This window comes from Rhipicephalus sanguineus, chromosome 6 (assembly GCF_013339695.2).
Source record: "Rhipicephalus sanguineus isolate Rsan-2018 chromosome 6, BIME_Rsan_1.4, whole genome shotgun sequence".
Taxonomy (NCBI): Eukaryota; Metazoa; Arthropoda; class Arachnida; order Ixodida; family Ixodidae; genus Rhipicephalus; species Rhipicephalus sanguineus.
In genome coordinates this window covers 151,627,217-151,647,770 of record NC_051181.1, presented here as the reverse complement: position 1 = coordinate 151,647,770, position 20,554 = coordinate 151,627,217, and the positions used below count along the sequence as shown (strand labels likewise).

The window sequence follows — 20,554 nt, the reverse complement described above, 5'->3', positions numbered from 1 at the left end:
CGTCACATAATATGAATTACGTAACTAGTGAGTTGTTTAAAGCTTCCAACTAGGGGTGTGCGAATATCAAATTTTTCGAATACGAATCGAATACGAATATTCACCTTCGAATATCGAATTGAATATCGAATATCAAAGGAAAAATGCCTCCACAGTGACAATATTTTATTTAACATCTAGCTATTTAAAAAAAAAACCATTAACAGCCTGACTGGCAACAAAACATACACTGCTATCTCCAGAACACAATGTCCAAGCTAGCACAATGCACATCACAACGCAAGTGAATATCACGGCACAATGAAAGTAATGACTAGATGGTATCATGAAGAAATATGAGTTGCTCCACATGATCATGCAGCAGGCGCTCCCTTCTAACAAAGACACCCACCCCCCGGTGCCACTGAAAAGGTACGCTCGCTTGGAACAGAAGTGGCTGGTATAGGGACGTACATGGGGCAAAGCTTTGCCAGACAGGGGTATCTGAAGGTGCCTACAGTGCGCCACCAGTCACATGGGTCACTGTCTTTCTTCAGAAGTGGTCCCGCATAATGAGCGAGTGGTAGTGCGGCACGTTACGGCCGCATAATATTGAAAATGTACGGTTACATGATCGCCAACAGCGCTGCACGTTGGATAATACGCACAGACTCTACATCAGCCATAAAGGAGCTCCTCAAGGTATACAGGGTGTTTCAAGAAATGTGTCCAACCTTCTCAAAAACTCAGGAAAATGCGATATTTGATTGCTGCCTTCACAATTGGTTTTTCTGTAGTGGCACGAGTTTTAAGATGGTTAAAGAAAGTATTTGGGACTGTAATAAAAAAAGTTAAATTAATTAACTTTTTAATTATTGGAGTTAAGTGGTTGTGTCAAATGGGAGAATTGAAGTTCTTCATGCCAGAAACCCAACCCAACTTTGAGATTTCGAAAAAGTACCATCTAGTATTAATTACGAAGTAATGAAATTCAACCAAATTCAATGGCGAAACCTAAACAGAAACATGGAAGAACGCAACTGCCATATTCTTCTGAGACGTCCAAAATGAGTGAATGACTTTTTCTGTAGCGCTGGGCATCTTAAGATGGTTAGAGACATGACTTGAGACAGTAATTGAGAAAGTTAAATTAATTAACTTTTTTAATTAGTGGAGTTAGGCGACTGTGTTAAATTGGGGAATTGAAGTTCTTCGTGCCAGAAACCCATTTCAACATTGAGATTTCGAAAAAGCGGCCTCTAGTAATAATTACGAAGTAATGAAATTCAACCGAATTCGATGGCTTTCGCTGTTGAAAGCCGTTGCATTTCACTGAATTTCATTACGCCACAACAATTACTTGAGGACGCTTTTTCGAAATCTCAAAGCTCGGATGGGTTCCTCGCATCACGAACTTCAATTCTTCCATTTGACACAATCACCTAACTTCTCTAATTAAAAAGGTAATTAATGTAACTTTCTTAATTACTGTCCTAAATGATGTCCTTAACTACCTTAAGATTCCTGCCGCTACAGAAAAAGCAATTCTGAAAGCCCCGAGAAAATATCGCAGTTTCCTGATTTTTTGAGAAGGTTGGACACATTTCTTGAAACACCCTGTATAACGCGCACACTTTCGCAGGTGATATACAGCGTATAACTGCACAGATGCCTGGCCAGATAAGGATACAGTGGATACCACGGGACACCATTTCTGCTCACATACAAGCTGACACCGCCACCCACAGTGAGCTGCCACGTACTCTAGAAGCGCCTTTCCTGAGTGATCCCCGGGGTGAGTTCCTCCACCGCAAGGAGATTCTCCGCCGCACCACACGAGATTTAATTCCACCGTGTGGTTCAAACCTCCCAGGTGGGCTTACCCACCAGGAGGAGGTGGTGTTGCGGAGACTTCGTGTGGGGGCGGCACTTACTCCGTCGGTCACATATGCCTGGCCATAACATCTGCATGGACATTTTGGGGATACTTGCCCATTCTGTACCACCGTAGCGTCCACGGTTACAATCAAGCACCTGTTGTGGACATGCCCTGGCCTGAATCAGATACGGCGGCGCTACGTGAGAACAGTGCGCCTTCATCCGACAAGACCACCAGATTATGATTTGTGGCTCTATGGGCCCCACCATAGAGCATTGTTGATGTATATAGCGGAAGCCGGCCTCTACCTGTATATTTAACTACGTATGCCGTCGGGCAAACTCTCGAAATTAAAAAAAAAGATGCACCAGCAATAAATCATACGTGTTGAGGCGCTCGTCGCACGCAGATATCGTGCCTCCGAGTACTTACGATGTGTATCGCTCCTCTCGGCAACGTTTTTTGCTATAAGAACGCAGCAGAAATGTGGAAGACGAGTTATTTTATGCACGATAATAGAATCGCATATTCGAATTTTTTGAATATTCGAAGTTATCGAATATTCGAAACTTTTCGAATACACGATTTTCGAATCGAATACGAATATTTCGAATGTAATATTCGACGAATATTCGAAACTTTCGAATATTCGCACACCCCTACTTCCAACCCATTACAAAGGGCGCAACCATAATTATTCGTGGTCATCAACCGCCGCATCAACAAACTGCACATAATACCTTACAGATGTTACCTCGCTTCTCCGCAGAACAACGAATAATGTCGTGCTGGGTGCTTCCCAACTTCCCAAAAATTACGGTTTGTGGCGTAGTGGGTACGTTGCTAATGTACCTGTATTAGTAGCCACAGGAGAGTTTATAACGGGCTCTAGAAAAGCCGCTCTTCCAGCTTTCGCTGTGACTGTGCTGCGCTTTCCGCGCAGGCCTGGCGTTTTTTTTTGAAGGATCGCTGCCCTGCTGTATTACCACCTTAAAACAAACAAAAATTTTATTGCTTAACCCTTTATGGGACATAATGTTATGAAAAGCGCACACCACCTATTGAGGGCGGCATTGTCATTTCTATCAGCTTCTTATTATACCTACGAAATTTAAGCTGTCTCTTAAGGATTTTCGAGAATAAAGTGGGACGTATGTGTTCCACTGTCCTATGAGTGTATCTGCAAAAGTGCGAATTATGTGTCCCGCTGACCACTGAAAGACAGTCGTTTCAGGAAAAAAAGTACTTTTATTTTTTTATGCGAGCTTGTGCTGCCTCACAAACCACAAAGGACAGATCGTACAAACACCTACTCTCCATTACAAAAAAATTCGGCAGATTCCACGTACTTTGGTAGTCGACGTTATGCGAAGCATGCGGCGGCAAGGTGACTGCGGCGTAATTTTTTTACTAAGTGACACGTTACAAAATGACACATAAGTTTTGCATAAATTTTATACACACTCATATATGTTGAAGAGCCGCATATGTGTTATATAACCAGTTGTTTACGGTTGGGTAACGCTGCCAATGGCAACATGGGTATTACCAACACCAGAAGCGGTAAGCTGATATGTAGTGCTTATACTTTTCCCAGAACGCACGCACGTTTCACGAACCCATGTGCATGTGTGCAAGAAGTTCTTGACAGTTCTTGAACAAGGGCATCATCACCGTGATCAGAGAGCACCAGCAGCTGGTCATGATTTGTTATGGGATCCGGTCGTGATCGTGGTGACGAGGGGTCCATGTGTAGTGAAGTATGTATTATAGTAGAGCCGTTGGAATTCGTGGATGCCTCGGTCATTTCGTCGACAAATTATCTGTCGACAGAGCCGGCGAAATGCCGGAACCTGAAGCCAAACTTCGCGTTGGTGAGGTATAGGCCGTCGAGGCTGGTAGCCCTGGATAGTGCTATGTAGACCAACATCAGTGGATGATGTTTGTCGTAATCGTAGACTACCTGGGCGTACGTGGCCTACGTAGCCTAGTGTAGAAAGCGGCTGTCAATTAATCTGGCATCATCCTCGGTCAGCATGAGGCCATCGCACAGCCTCGTAAGAAATGAAGAGGACACTGCGTCGTTGTGGTGGACGAAGTGCACTTTACGGTGCGGTGATGTGGATATCATATGTAACTTTCGTTAATGTATTTCTCCGGGGTCGAGCAATGCTTCAATATAGCTTGCTGAACGATAGAAATACAAACGTAATGTTTATTAGACTGCTATAAAAGCGGAGCCATCACTGGAACTACAGATGTTAATCTGATATGACGCCTGTATCGTAGGAGTGTACATATCGTAGGAGTATCATGTAGTGTTTATTGCTTTCTTGAAAAATTAGACAGCCAGCACCACAACCACAATTGACATTGCACCGCCATTACGCCTGCGTAGACTGTTTTTTCAAACCAGTTTATAGACCTGGCGTGGCTCAGTGGTAGAATACCTGATTGCCACGCAGAATACTTGGGTTCGATTCCTCCTGGGATCCTAATTTTCATTTTTTCCATTCGTTGAGTCAAGGGTGCCGATGTTGGTTTTCCTTAACGCTCTAGCATTTAGGTTACCAATGTCTGGTCTCGCCGTTCCTGGGTAGACATAAACTGTCAATCACCTGTGGCGCATACCCGTACACCGCGGCCTGTGGTAAACGGGTATGTGCCACACGTGTCTAGTGGAAAGGGTTTGACGACGTACGCGACAGGTATTTACGTTATTCATGTCCTGACCTGGCACTCATATTCGCCAAATGTTCTTACCCTCCCATGCAAATTTTGGTCTACACCAAGTTAAGGAGGCGATCATGAGAGCACCCAGACGTAGGCGGCTAGATAGATAGATAGATAGATAGATAGATAGATAGATACGTAGATAGAAACGCTCAAAGTGCCAGAGGTTCGCTAAGAAATGCTTCGCATTTAAAAAAAAAAGACAGCTAAATATTCACTGTACATCCACTTGCTAACGTCACTCGAGCAGCAGATGTGGGTACATGGCATATCTGCAACAGTCTAATTTTTGTCCGTGGAGGAAGCTCAACTGATTCCTCCACTGGAGGAGACTTCCCTGTGTGAAGCAGAATGAAAATTTGATACTGCAATCAGTTGCTCACAATGTCAGACTGGCTACGCTTTCGGAAATAAATCAGTGAAAAGTTGTCAACTTTGCATTACAGAAATTTTTGAGGAAACCGTATGGGTATGAATGAATAAAACCTCTATATAAGCACATTTAGGAACTCGTGAGTATGAAATAAACTTTCAAGCACACCGCTCATGCCGAATCGGGTGGAGAGCGCGCCAAAACAGGATGAAAAAAAGATACAGCGAGTGCGCAAGCGGAGTGGTTCGTTTGGAACTCGAATATGTGCGGGTACCTTACGAATACCATGCAAACAACTACCACAACTGCTTTCTAGAACATCCACGCGGTTGCACAAAATGTCTGAAATCAATCGATTCAGTGGTGTTGCTCTAAAAGATTAGAACATGGCGACGAAAAAAGTGGGACATATGAGTAACACTGCATGCCTCACAAATGGACAAAGTTTCTGCGTTGTTTACCGGGGTTTGTGCTTACTATAAGAAAATTGATCAAATTTTAGCAGGCAATAAACGTTGCGATTACTCGTATGACCCCACCCTTGCTTGGTTTTCATATTCTCCATTTTTTTCATATAGCGTTGAGAAAACGCTGAAATGCTTATCAATTATAGGAGCAAATCACACAAATTAAGGCGATAAATTAGCGTTCTAAATACGCTCTCTTAATAAAACCATGCCTGCCCGTTATAACAACGCAGATATTGTGACAGTGAAGAACGCCGTGATTTTTCGGCGAAATCTTTCCCCCTCACATGTCCTGTCAAAAACTCGGAAAATTCAACGTGCCCCATGTGTTCAAAAATATTTTTTGCTTGAAGATATATTGAAGGCGCGTTTTTCTTGAGAGCCTAGTTATCATACACTCTTTTAACGAAAATGCTCTGATAGCCAATTTGAAAAGTTTGCGTGGAACGACTCTAGAATGTATTCACAAGGTTTCTTGATGTCATTGCTGTACCGTTCGATCCTGACAGGCGCATGAGAAAACTGGGACGACGAATCTCACGCGCAGTGGTTTCTGCGGTTATGGAGGGCACATTTGTATGACATTATTTCATGTAATTTGCAGCCAGAATAATTAGACGATTTCCTACTTTCACTACTTCCACTCTCTACCAGCCGTAGCAGTCTGCGAAACTTTTTTCCATGTTATCTCTACACCTGTTGTATTCGCCTGTTCTTTATATTCCGCATTCGCAAGCCGCTGAATAATCTTCTCCTCCCCCCCCTCCCTCCCCTCCCAGTCTTTTCCAATTTTCTGACGCGTGAATGACAGTTTACTAACGTAGACTGCTGAACTAGTTGGTTCACGATTTTTTCTTTGAAAATATAAACAACCAGTTGAAGGAACGCTGTACACAGAACAGTGGGCGGTCCGTATCGTCTCTCTCTGTGTTGCGTTCCTTCCACTGGTTGTTTATACTTTCAATACAGCGAGATGTCGTTTTTGCTTTCAATTATAACAGAAGCCTCTTCGTTCGATCTGTATGACCGACAACACGGTTTCATGGGGAAAAAAAAGTAGTAGGATGTTTAACACGCACCTGTAAAGAATTCGCAGGCTCCTCCGCCACCGTAAGGCACATAAACACTGGGGCAAACGCGTCCGCCGTTGCGTTGCGGCGATACCGGCAAGTTCAGTGCGTAATAATTTAATGTGGCAATACGAAGCCGTAGTTGGGTGCTTAGGGCTACAACGGCGTGGTGCACCGTGGCGCTGGTACACGATCAGGAAATACGGTGATGCAAAAAACGTGACTTTAATGCTGACTCATCGCTGTCTGTGTAGTAGCAATACACTTCGATGGAAACACGTTGCTCTTCGTGCACCGAGGGGGGGGGGGGGGGTTAAGGAAAACGCCATTGAAGCTTCGAGACGGGACGAGTGCCAATTATTGTGTAGACGTTGGCATACATTATTATGCTGTAGACATTGCTAAATGCTGAGTACTCACCAGGATGATGCACGTGTGAGAGCTGACCAGGTTTTTTGATACACTTACATGTCCGGATATTAGCAGTGCGACAAAAAACAAAACGAAAAAAAAAAAACCGCGGAGAATACGGTTGCCCAACAGTTGGAATGTTAGGACTTGTTTAACAGAGCGAGAAGGGAAAAAATCTATGTGGCAGAGAATGCGGAAATCGTACCACCTGCAGAGAACATGAAGGGCAGCGAGATGGCAGTAGTAGGCATGACCTCCGCAAGTAGCGCTGTTCGCAACTGGCCCGCTCTTTCATGCATACCACGTCGTGTGCACGACTTGTCACTCGTGCGTTGGCCTTTAGTGTGACCATCTTTCCTAATAGCGAAATGCGGGACACGCTAAAGACGAGAAAGGGGGGTGGGGATTCCCACTAATAATGGCCAGTGTGAACTGAACGCGTACTATACAAAAGAAACGGCAACAGAAGCGCTGCATTGGTACAGCCGATGAGAAATTAACTAAAGTAATCACGCCATCTCCCGCTAAAGGGGACCATGAGGCGATGCGAAGCAGCGTTTCGGCATGTCGAGCCCGCGTTTCAGAGGGGGAGGGGAAAGGGGAAGTGGAGAGGGGAAAGGGACATGGGAGGGGGCAGTGAAGAGGGGGAGGGGAGAGGGAAGTGGAGGGAGAAAGAGAGTTGAGAGGGGAGGGGGTGAAAAGGGAGTGGAGAGAGGTGAGAAGGAGTGGAGAGGGGGAGAGGAGAGGGTTCGCGCATGCGCAGTAAGGGTGGTCGCGCCGCACACCACCGGTTTGAACGCCGCCATAAGGTGCTTAGCATCTAATAATTTGTTTTCTAACTTCAGGCAAGAAATTTTCTCTCGCCATATTTTTTCATCACTGATACAGGGAAATAGAGCATCTGATACAAGTAGACGTTTAAATGCGCATCTGTGTAAACAAAGCTATTTTATGCATCACTGTAATATTTTCCGACACGAAACAAAATTGTTGATATCAACATGAAAATTCGACAAATCAAAAAAATAGTCACTCACAAAACAGATGTGAAAGCTTCCACACTCCGGTTATTTTACTTTCTTGAAGTCTTATGTCTTCTTTCTCCAGGTCCTATTTGTAAAGGTGGCGACAGAAGCATTCGTTGCCGCCGTGCATGAACCGTGCGGCTAGCTGACTTTCTTGGAAGCTTGGAGCGCTTGCAGCTTTTATACGTCCTCGAACAGGGTGGCCAGATGCAGCTGAACTAAAGGTGCCGCCGATAAATAATAACAAAGTGTGAAACGCTGGACATTTTTGAAGACTTTCGTAGCTCTTGCAGAACGCGGAACAATAGCCCTCAATGCGGGATAGTCCCGCGGCTTGCGGGACCAGTGGTCCGTGCGGCCGCGTTACCAAAGGCGACAGCGCCCTTTCAGAGGGACCGCAAGACATCTAAACTTCACAGTGATCGAAGGTCCCTAGAAAGCAGTCACAAAATTTCTGTGTCGAGAAATGTGCCCCACAATGACACTGTTTTTGTGGTTGTGTCAGCCGAGGAAATACAAAAACTATTGCATTTCGCTCTGCCTATTCCACGTTTCAGAAACGCATCGCGTCTGAACTACGTCTCCAAAAAGCTCAAGACAAATTGTGTCAAAATTTTCATTTTACTTAAGCAAAGTCAGGTTCCTCTCTGGTGTTTGTGTTAGAGCGATAGTTTCCTTTGTCTCCCTCTTGTGCGAGATATCAAAGTAAAAAACAGAGGACAATTTTAAAAAATCAGCCAGTTTCTATTTATTTACTTAAGCCCACACACTGAAACTTATAATAGGAGGAATAAAATTAAAATTAAATAAAGTTAAGGTGGATGAAAATAAAACTAGATACGAATAATCCTTTTGTTCCCGACACCCATTGCATTTCGACACTTAAGAAATGTGCTTAGAGCAGTTTCTTTCTACGTCACAAATTAAGAAATGGTGCACGTTAAGAACACGACATGGCCAAAGTTTCCGGTTCCCCCCACTACGGCAGCCCCCAGAATCATATTCCTGAAACACAAACCTAAAACCCAAACAATTATTATATATACAAATTCAGATATTTTTGTGTGCACGACTTACCATGGTTGCGCGTACCGAAATATATATATGTTAGGCACCTTTGGAATCTGCTTGCTTTCTGTTCCTTATTTTTGTGGGGAGGGGGGGGGGGGGGAAGAAAGTTGTGGGTTTGGTACAAAGCTGATCGCTCACGTAGAATATGTCATGGTAATTTTATTCCATCCAAGGACAATCATCAAAGAAAACTTCGAAGTAGTTTTGCTTCTCCTAGTGTCGAAAGATGCACGCACGTCGTTTCCCTTTCCCACAATGCGTGGGATGTGCTTGAATTAAAAAAAAAACGACAGGCATGTTTAACTTACTCGTCGTCTCGCCCGTAAACATCGACATTCACGGACACTCCCTGCAATCGTATTGCCACACCTGCTTCTTTTCTGTATTTCTATGTGACATGTGTAACCACCGTTCGGCGCAGGCCTCGCCGAAAGGTCTGGGAACCTTCCCGATTGTTTTAGACATTTCTGATAAGCTTGTATGCATGACGCGAGTGACTTTATTCTGGAACTAACGCGGCCACAAGCAATAACGCTGCAATCTTAGATCCTGCATGTATCGAGGCCGACGCGTTATCAGTGATCAGAATGTCGACGACCGACATCCGTGGTCGCCGCTAGCATTGTACAGCGAGTATCGCTTGTACTTCGAGTTTATCTTTTACTGGGCGCAAGTTCGCCAAATAAAAAGTTTCATCTCTACCAGCTTCTGCGTACTTCGCCGTCACAACAACGTGCCAGTATTGCAGCATTCAAGCTACCGTCCTTCCCAGCCTGCGCTCTAGCCTGATCGTCACTCCGCCTGCTGGAACAAGTATGACGCTGGGAACGGACAGCGTAGGTGATCCAGTGGCCTCATTTCGTAACGTAAGTTGAAATTTTTGAAGAACCTTGACGAGCGCAAGCTTTATTGCCGTGAACGCTAGCTTTTGACCTATGCATATCCTAGGTCCCAGTCCAAAGGGCATGTAGGCCTCCTTGCGGTGGCTTTCGCTGCATTCTTCGGCAAATCTGTCCGGTATGAAGCGCTCGGGATCCGGCCAGTAGTCAGGGTCGCGATGAATGAGCCATGGTGTCACAATCACGTTGACACCGGCTGGAATGAACTGCCCGCAAACAGTCGTGTCCCGAGAGCAGCGCCTTACCAAGTGCAGTGGGACGGGTGGGTAAAGACGAAGGCACTCGTGGATCACCATGTCGACTCTCTTAAGGTCACGCAGCTGGTCAAAGCGGAGATCATCGGCCTTCTCTGAGGAAAGAACGCGGTCCATCTCTTTGACTACTTTCTCCTGCTCTCCTGGGCTCCTTGCCAGGAGATACATCAAGAACGAGAGCACGGAAGACGTAGTTTCTGTGCCAGCTAATAGAAATATGGCCGCGTTGGAGGACATGTAGTTATCGTCCAAGTATTTGCCTCGCCGTTTGGACTTGTGTTGTGGTCCGTTATGGGTACCAATTTGCTCGTCAAGAATTGCCTGAAGCACGCTGGGTTCTCTCGGAAGCTTCCCGGAACGATGCAGTTTGAGTGTGTTTTGTACGTGGTTCATAACGTATCTGAACGCTCTGGCATGTTTTGTGAGAGGGTATATAAGTGTAAGAAGCGCGCGTAAAACGGGAACCGTGAACGCCACTTCGATAGCCGCGTTTTCCATGTCCTTTATGACTTGCTTGAGGGACTCCAGAATCGGATCCTCGCAGCCTCCTTTGGACTTCTTTACCTGTCGAAAAAGCAAACGGATTCATATATTTGTTTATGAATTTTCTGCTTTGAGCACTTGAACGTTGACACATATATTCTAAGATGAATATCAGACGAACTCCGGCCACGGTGACCGTTTGTATCCCTGTGTGCGTGCAGTGCTCGTCTTCTCCCTCTCTGTCTATTACCCCATTCCCTTTCCCCAGTGCAGAGTAGCAAAGCAGACACTCGTCTGTTTTGCCTCCCTCCTTTTCCTCTTCTTGCTTTCCCCCCCTCTCTCTCTCAAGATCGAACACCTGACTTTCTCGCAGTTGAAATCAATAGGCATCTCGCCTGCCCTTCTCCACATCAGAAACCAGCCAGAGAGGTTCTTCAGAAGACGGGTGTTTACTACTAAGGATTTCTTATATTGGGAAGCAGAAATGCGACACATTGATTGATTGATTGATTGATTGATTGATTGATTGATTGATTGATTGATTGATTGATTGATTGATTGATTGATTGATTGATTGATTGATTGATTGATTGATTGATTGATTGATTGGCATATCACACTGAAAGATGGTCCATTGCCATCGAGATTTAAAAAAACCTGCTCAAAACAATCGTGCGAGCTTGAAACGAAAAGAGTATCTCAGAAATCTAATGATACTGCAATTCGTGATAAAGCAATTCTTGCTGTCCCGACGACAGTACAACTAGCCGTCTCGATACACGTACCTGCTGTGCCAGCACCGTGTTCACTGCGATGTCGAAGGAAAAGTCCAAACTATGATCGTCCACTTCTACATACCCTCTTGTCTGGCTTATCGAAGATATCCTTTCCACAAATCTAGCGGCGCATAAGTTCATTTTCTCATAGAGTTCCTTTATCGTGCCCGAACTGAAGCCGTAGTTCAACCTTGCCCGCACATACTTCCATGCATTGCCTGGAAACGAAAACAAGAAATACGTCTTCAGCTACACGTTTAAACGCTGTATAATCATGAGAAGCTTGCAAAAGAAGCAGCCTATTTTTAATCATACGAGAGCAGGTGCCAGGGGCGTAGCCAGAAATTTTTTTCGGGGGGGGGGGGGGGGTTCAACCATACTTTATGTATGTTCGTGCGTGCGTTTGTATGTGTCCGTGCCTACATACGCAAGCAAAATTGAAAAATTTCGGGGGGGGTTTGAACCCCCCCAACCCCCCCCCCCCCTTGGCTACGCCCCTGGCAGGTGCCGTATTGCGTTAAATAGTATAATACGTTACTACATGGCTGCGTGAGTCGCTCAAAAAGTACTTTTAGGCGCAGACACGTGTATTCCATGCTAAAACTACAGCGAACTGCTTTTCACGTAAAAAATATGCGAATAAGCGTTCATTTCATATTCGCGCAAATCATTGCATAGCGTCTGTTCCTTAAAGAATGCTCCGTTCACTGTAGTAACAGATCGTACTGTAAAAGTTATAACTTGTCTTTTTTTCACATGCGAGGACTGTTCCACGCATTTTCCATCAATCGTTAAAGGAGAGAGCACACCATCGCGATTAGTTATGATAGCTATTAAAATATTAAAGTGTAGATCAGGATTACCTGATTTTGATGACCTAGTGTCCTTTAACGTGCATCTCAATCTAAGTGCAGAAGCGTTTTTAAATACGAATGCATTTCTTAGTCGGCGGTTGTCCTGCGTCCCTGGCCGGCGTGCGCACAGGCGTTATCTCTCCGCGCACGCTCCTCCTCTCGCCTAGCAACAGCTGCGCCGCGCCTAGCAACCGGAGCAGGCGTTGAGCGGCGGAGGGTAAGGGAGAGGAGGAGCGCGCGGGCGTGTGATGGCGCTCGCATCGCGGAGCAGCGGAGGGTAAGGGAGAGGAGGAGTGTACCCGGTGAGGGCGCTCGCATCGCGGAGCTCGCTCGGCGGAGAGAGAGCTCGGGCGCTCCTCCTCTCCGCGCTCGGACCTATATATATCATGCAGGGAGCGCGCGCTTTGGTGTCTTGATAGCAATGGAAGTCGGTGAGGTACCACTAGGACGAAGTGTAACACCATGCAGCTCGAGCATTACGCCTCTACGTGCACACTCTCGTCTCTCTTCATTAATCGCACACTCATCGGGTGCACCCGAATACATTCGCATTTCCACACGATCCCCTTCGGTGAGGTGCGGGTTGTTGTTTTTTTTTTCATTTCATCGCTATAAAAACGCATCCGCCATGACCGCGCTCCGTCCTTGGATCTCTGCGCCGCTCCCACCCCCCTGCTTTGCTTGTAGCGCTAGAAAACCAAGGATATGAATTCTCTCAATAATGCCGTTGTTCGACCTCCCCCCCCCCCCCCCCCCCCCCGTGGGACCTTTCATAGTAATATACACAGCCTGCCTATATACCTCACCCCAACCCGGATAAATATCCTGGCACCGGGCCTGCTGGAGTCGGGCCCACGACTCCGAGGTTAGGCAGTGCACGGCACGAGCCACGGGGGTACTGCTTTAGGCGGGTGGCCGGGCTCCGCTAAATGTATTGTCCCATTTCTTTTTCACAGCGGAGCTGTTGAAGCTTTCTGTTGTGCCGGGTATTGTGAACAGAAATTCATGATCCGGCACGCGCTCTCTTCGTCCTCTTCTTCACGTCTGCTTCGCTCCCACAACACGTGTGCCGATTTTTCCGGCGTGGAATGCAATAACTGTGATGGGCGAGTCTATTGAGGGACTAAAAATCACATAACATCCCATAACAACTAGCATCGGGACTAATGTCACGTAACATCACGTAACAACTAGTCACGTCACTAAAAACCATGTAACATCACGTAATATTAGTCACGTGACCAATCACGCTGCTAAAATCACGGAACATTGCGTAACGTCTAGTCACATGACTAAAAATCGCGTAACTAGTCACATGGCCAAAATCAATGTAACATCAACTAGTCACGTGACTAAAATCACGTAAGATGACGTAACAACTAGTTAAGTGACATGTTCCAGGCATAAACCACGTAACAAATCACGTGACTGACATCACGTAACAGCTAGGCTAGTCACGTGACATGTTCCGGTCAAAAACCACGTAACATAACTTAACATTAGTCACGTGACTAAAATCGCATAACAAGTACCATGACTACAACTCACGGAACATTATGTAACAACTAGTCACGTGACTAACATAGCGTAACATAACGTAACAACTTGTCACGTGACTAAAATCGCTTAACATCACGTAACGTCGAGTCAAGTGACATGTTCCCGCCAGAAACCCCGTGACAGCTAGTCGCGTGGCTAAAATAACAGCATCACGTAACAGGTAGTCACATGACATGTTCCCACCAAAACCCCGTAACATCTAGTCACGTGACATGTTCACGCCGAAACCTCGTAACACATGCGTAGTCTGGAGAACCTACCGAAACCGCAGAAGAATAGCCATACTTAGTTGTACTAGCAGAAACTTGGCATCTCAAGCAAAATCTATGCATTACTAGAAAAACCTTTGAAGAAGCTAGGTCGAACACTAGCTCGGCTGTTCGTTCCAGCCTTGCGCCACTAGTGCAGGCTGCGCACATTCTTTCTTTTTATTGCGATAGCAATTATATGGACAGTCTCGGCTGGATTTTGCCGTCGCCGCAGTCATGCACCGTGTATGTATAAGTATATATATATATATATATATATATATATATATATATATATATATATAAAAGCCCCAAAGAAAAATAATTCAGAAAAATGCTTCCGAAGTGCGGAATCGAACCAGGTACCTCTTGCTCCGCAGCGAGTGGTGCTAACCACTACGCCACGAAACGCAGATCCTCCACGCAGCTAACGGCGAGCATAACATACACACCCTTTACCGCTGGACGGACTCAGAGACGCTAGGCGCTTATAGGCGTTTCTTCATTACCAGCGAGATGGCGCTAGGAGCGCGACGGGCGTAGAGAACGGGCGTAAGGTGCACTCTAGACGGGCGGATTTAAAAGTCGTCGGCGAGCTCGCTCGCTCGCTTCTTCTTATATTTGCGCAGGGAAAACATTGCCCTTCCGCTGTCTGCTCGCGCGGTTTTCTCGTGCTGAGGGGAAGAGGGATGTTTCACGCTTTCACAGTAATGTCCGCGCTCATGTTACGGAGCGTACGAAAGTCACTCGAGCTCAAGGGACCCCGCTAAACGAACAAACAGAAGATGAGCGCGAACTATCAAGTGTCACAGCTCGACACTTGAAGCATTCTAGTTTCCTTCGCTGCTTTGGCCGCCTTTGCAACAGGAGCGTTGTTCAAACTGAGAGTATCCATTGGCGAGCCTCACTTCGTAATGCATTAGTTTCTTGCTATCGCATTCATTGCTTCGCCCTTGCGGCGAAGCTGTGACTTTTTTTTTTTCCTTTTCAATGTGTGGGAATCGCCGCCGATAAACCCCCTCTCTCCCAATGACTACGACACGAGTTGTGATCCGACGGCAGTGCGCATGCTCCACGCGTCAGGAGGAACGTATAAAGAGCGACCGTGGACAGCCATGGGAGAGTGGCCGACAGACTGTCACGGGGAGTGTTCGTGTACGCGGCGTGCGCCCCACCGGGGCCAAGGTTAGGGGCCGGAAGTTTTACTGTTAATTGTTCTGCCTAACCGTTGAAGTTTGTTCTAGCTAATAAATGCTTTCCAAGTTCTCCAGTCTCTGACGGCGTTCCTTGGGGCGGACGACCACGAACCCACATCTGGCGCCCAACGGGTATTGTCGTCCGCTACCAGCAAGAATGGAGGCCGCACTGAAGAAATTGCTGGAAACTATGGAGCGCCTCGACATCACCTCAGCAAAATTTTGCGCGGCGAGGGGAGACGCAGAGTCGGCAGCCTACCTGGCAGCGAGGGGCGTGGCGATCCCGACCGCCGGCATTGGACAATGGCGCATGCCCCAGTTTGGACAGCTGGGCACACCACCGCAAGCAAACCGAGAGCCCGAGGTCGAGACTGTCGACGGAGCAGAAGACGAGGAGCGGAAGGCCCCGGTTTGGAAAGGATGCACGTCGGCGCAAGAGCCTGAGCAAGAGTACGGCAAGGAAGAGGTCACCGAGAACGAGGAAGAGGTCGACGGTGGTGGTGCGGAAAGTAGCCGCGTGGAACCCGTTCTCAAGTGTGACACTGAAGAGGTCGGCGGCAACGCCGAGGCAGAGCAGCTCCTGAACAGCGACGAGGACGGGGACGCCGACAGAGAGGACCAGGTCGCGGCAACAAAGGACACGGCGAGGACAGAAACGCCGACGTCGAGTGCCGACAGTGAGAAAAGGGCTACAAGAAAGGCAGCGGCTGCGGCGGAGGCCATGACAGATGCCACGAATGCCACGCCAAAGGCGGCCGCGGATAAGGTGCCTGCGCGGGACCTCTGGGTGAGCGGCAAACACGGCATGGTTGGGTCCCCCAACGTCGTCAGTGACACCAACACGGCCGGTGCACGCTGTTTCGCCTCCTCGACTACGAGCACCGCCGAGAAAAAAAACAAGCGCGTCCGGCACCTGCAGCGCAGCGAACGGTACGGAATGGTCATCTCCGTCGAATGCACGGGGAACGGGGCCGGTGACGCCCTCCACAAGTGCAAGACGGCAGCTGCCGCGTTGGCGGCCACGAGGACCGCGGGCGCCGTCAAAGAAGACTGTGAAGCGGTTTCTTCAGAGGGGGGGAAAATGTGGGAATCGCCGCCGATAAACCCACTCTCCCCCAATGACTACGACACGAGTTGTGATCCGACGGCAGTGCGCATGCTCCACGCGTCAGGAGGAACGTATAAAGAGCGACCGTGGACAGCCATGAGAGAGTGGCCGACAGACTGTCGCGGGGAGTGTTCGTGTACGCGGCGTGCGCCCCGCCGGGGCCAAGGTTAGGGGCCGGAAGTTTTACTGTTAATTGTTTTGCCTAACCGTTGGAAGTTTGTTCTAGCTAATAAATGCTTTCCAAGTTCTCCAGTCTCTGACGGCGTTCCTTGGGGCGAACGACCACGAACCCCACAAATGTTTTATGATAAAAATTGACCATTTTTCTTATACTTCGCAAATACGGAAGCTGCATTATATTATAAAGGCTTGCAAAAGAAGGGCTTAAGTATGCCTACTCAGTTTCTTTATCAACTTCTAACTTAAGTACAAAAAGTATTAAGCTTACCACCCAACTGAAAGATGCTGCTTTTGAAAGGCTCCGCATCCACAAAGCCCACTGGTCTGTCTTGAAATATAGTCGCTTGCTTGACAAAACACTCTTGGGCCATTTGTACGTCTGTGATGATCAAGAAAGGTTCACTCCCGACGTAGATGCCGAACACCTTTCCGTACTTGTTTCTCCATTGTACGCAAGCCTAAGGAAATCAAGGATTTGCACGTCATTCATTTTCTCAGATCAACGGTCGGTGCTCAAGAGTCGACTAGGTCAGAGTGAGAGCGACCCACGGTCGTGAGTCTTCGTGTGTTTGAGGTAGCCCGGCTGGGTAATGTTCTAGTCTGATTCAAAGCGAGCCCAGCGCCGCAGAATTTCGGTTAGCCTTGAGTCCTAATCACCCTGGCTGAATAGCGTTTCTGGGAATCTGTGCTCCACAGTGTCCATCTCACGGAAAAATTGGTGAACCTGACTCCAACCGAGCCCAAAGAAAGAAATGCCTGTTTTTTTCGTGAGTGAATTTCAGTGAGTTCTATCCGTTTAGTTTCCTAACATATTTCAGTATGTGGCCATTGAAACGGCACTGTTGTTAGCGCGGATGTACTCTGACGGCCTATCATAGGCACTTCTTGAAAGGTGGATCGGCGCCTGCGCTGTAGGGCATTGGTATTGCACTATTTCAATGTGTCAGATTAGTTAGGCTCATTGGCGTTTGGGTGGGTTAATACTTCCCAGGAAACAACATAGGAACATGGAGCCCTGATGGTTCTTTTCTATTGTGTAGTGATTTCTTCTTTGGAACGAAAAACATCTGAAACAAGGGACGAAAAGAGTTTGCGGAAGTTGCACATTACCGTGCAGTGGATCATGCCTCCGCCTTGGCCAAGATATCGCACTATATGTCCGCAGGAGAGATGATCTCCCGCAACCCACAAAACATGATATACAATACAAACACGTTCGCTCACCGATAGTCACAAAGTGCACAGGAGATTGCAAGTTAATTTGAGATGTGGCCTACAGACAACAGCTGAGCTAGAGAAAACCGAGGCATAGTACACGTATTTTACGTACCTCAATGCGCCGGTGATCCATCTGTTTTAGGTTTCCCCATATGAAGTCCGGCTCTGGCCCTGGAATGCCCAGGTCCTTGAAAAATCTCAATTTTCGGCGACGCTTTAGCAGCCAGAACATGAACATGCCCACGGCGATAGCAGTGAAGGCTGTGGCGAGGGTCATCGTTTTCTCCATGACAATGCTAGAAATGAATCATTTATTATGAAGTTGACATTTATCATACGTATATTACTGTGTGACTAAACCTATATAGAAGATTGACTGAATGAATTTGCGTTTTTCAAGTAGGTAGTGTTACCTACGCGCAGCTGCACATAAGTGCAACAGAACAAAGTGTACAGCGCGGTAAGTGGAATGTAAAGAGCGCAGATTTAGAACGACTCAAGCACCATTTTTAAATGATAGTTTTGCCTGTATACTACAGTGAGCGCGAAAAAATAGTCGTACATGTTCATTGAAGCTTGTCCCTATTCCATTTTCCAGCTCTTCCATCACGTCATCCGTGGCTGGAAAAACGTCGTACGTTATCGTTAAGGAGGAGTTTCTTTTTTTAACATATCACACATAGGAAACGAGGTGCTTGATTCACGCCGGTTACCCCTTGTCATATAGAAATGCGCAGTAATGAAGCCTACACACATGAAAAAAAAGATCACAAGAAATTACGAAAATTCAAAGTAAATTCTTATATTCATCAGTCAAGCATTCAATGTTGAAGCCGTAAGAAACGAACAGGGAACCTCAAACACCCGTTGCATGACAGCGCTAAAGTTCTGCACAAAGTCCATCCACACGACTACAATAAAGTCTGGGCGCATGAGGAAGGAAGCAGGATGCTCACATGAAGCTGGTAAGCAAACGGGAGGAGGTCAAAACATACCCAGACATTGAATGGCAAGTACTGTTGATATTTTTCGAGATTATCGCACGCTTCTGGAGGTCTGTGGAGCACCGTTAACTCCCACCTTTTCTATTAATATCTTCTCAATCAACCTAGAGGACCTTCCTAGTGCGTTTTCGCCCTTATGTAATACCCCGAGAGGTGCCTCAAGGGAAAATTAATTATGATGATGATGATGATGATGAAATGCAGACGGAAGTTTCGTCGAACAGGGCAGTTTCATTAGGAAAATACAGAAAGACGTGAAACACCAACCTGTTCGGTGCACGGTCGCTGCCAGCTACACCACTGTCAGGCACGTACACTGGTTCGAATGCGTTGCGGCACAGTCGGATACTGTAGGATGTAATAATTCAAGCTGTCAATACAAAACGCTAAAGCTGGGCGCTTCGGTTACACCGGCACTGGATTGAAACGTTCGCAATGAGCAGGAACTGCCGTGGTGCACGGACGTGGTTCGACTGGTGCCCTTTCGTTGTCTGCGATGCTGGATTAGTGGCAGTGCGATCTGATGGGAATGTGTTGTTTGTCATGTGTCGATTAAGGAGATGAGTGAAAAATGCCGTCGGGGTTTCGAGGCGGGACAAATGCCAACTATACGGCCATGAGCGATCGCCGCAAAGTGCCTTTTAGTGACGTTTGTTCTGAAGAGATTACGATGCACACGACGCGCTTCGGATGACACGTGCCTGATAGCTGAGCAGGCTGTACACATACATACGCATACTTGGGTACTATGAATGGTTAAAAGCAGAGCTAAAAAAAGAACGCAGACATAGGGGCCGACAAAACAGGAAAGACATTCCAAATCGCTCAAGTGTGGCCACATTACGAACGGTTGGTAACGCTATAGCACAGCCCCGCCACGGTGGTCTAGTGGTTATGGCTCTCGACAGCTGACCCGAAGGTCGCGGGATCGAATCCCGGCCGCGGCGGCTGCATTTTTGATGGAAGTGAAAAATTGGGGGACGCTTAAGCTTCGCCTTTAAGAGTTGAAAGCGATAGCGATATCCTGTCTCTAGTGCGTATTTGACCACTTAGTACATACTTGATATTGGTATGTTCTTACTCGAGAAGTTCAGATTGTGCATTACTGCAATGTAATTGACAAAGTACAAAGTGGTCGCATACCCGCAGCACGCCAAGCTTTGGTATCTGCCTTCTCTGCCTCCGTCTTGCGTGGCCGCCCTCGCTGTCGTGCGCCACTTGACGCTGATGCCCTACCAAAACTCGCCGATGAGGAAGACACCGTAGTGCGGTTGGCGCTTGTAGACGACACAGAATCCATCACAAACGTGTCAAGAGACCAGTGGCGTCAGAGAATGTCTGTGCGCGTGACATTTTTTTTTTCGAAGTATCATTGCATACGTGTGTGTAAAGCAATGAGCGCACTAAGGTGTGCGCCTTGCTTTAAACCAGGTGCAATTATGCGCGGGAAACTTTTTCGAAGTTGCGATGCACCTACTACGTGGTCTTAAGGGAAAAGGGAAGTAATGGGTGTGCCTTTTGTAATGAGTGGCTGACTTTAAACCACGATGTCGTGATATTCACGTGGTGGGACGTCCGATGGCAATGTACACTTGTACCACGCAATATTACGGCGATATTACATCTCGTACCGTGACACCTGTATACAGGACGCGTATGTTTGTGAAACATGAAAGTATTTTCAGTGCAGTTCCAAGCAGAGGCGTGGCTGTGTGGTAGAACACCTGCTTGCCACGCAGACGGCCTGAGTTCGATTCTCACTCAGA

The 20,554-nt window shown here is 47.0% G+C and overlaps 1 protein-coding gene across 1 annotated transcript; it reads right to left on the bottom strand.

Annotated features, from left to right (window-relative positions):
• Positions 1 to 9,271: 9,271 nt before the first annotated feature.
• Positions 9,272 to 19,286, bottom strand: LOC119395518 (cytochrome P450 3A4). Its single transcript, XM_037662508.2, has 5 exons — positions 19,056 to 19,286; positions 17,897 to 18,080; positions 16,835 to 17,024; positions 11,430 to 11,638; positions 9,272 to 10,725 (listed from the first exon to the last, which is right to left on the bottom strand). The coding sequence occupies exons 2-5, from the start codon at positions 18,071 to 18,073 to the stop codon at positions 9,760 to 9,762; spliced, it is 1,542 nt and encodes a 513-aa protein (XP_037518436.1). The 5' UTR covers positions 18,074 to 18,080; positions 19,056 to 19,286; the 3' UTR covers positions 9,272 to 9,759.
• Positions 19,287 to 20,554: the final 1,268 nt, after the last annotated feature.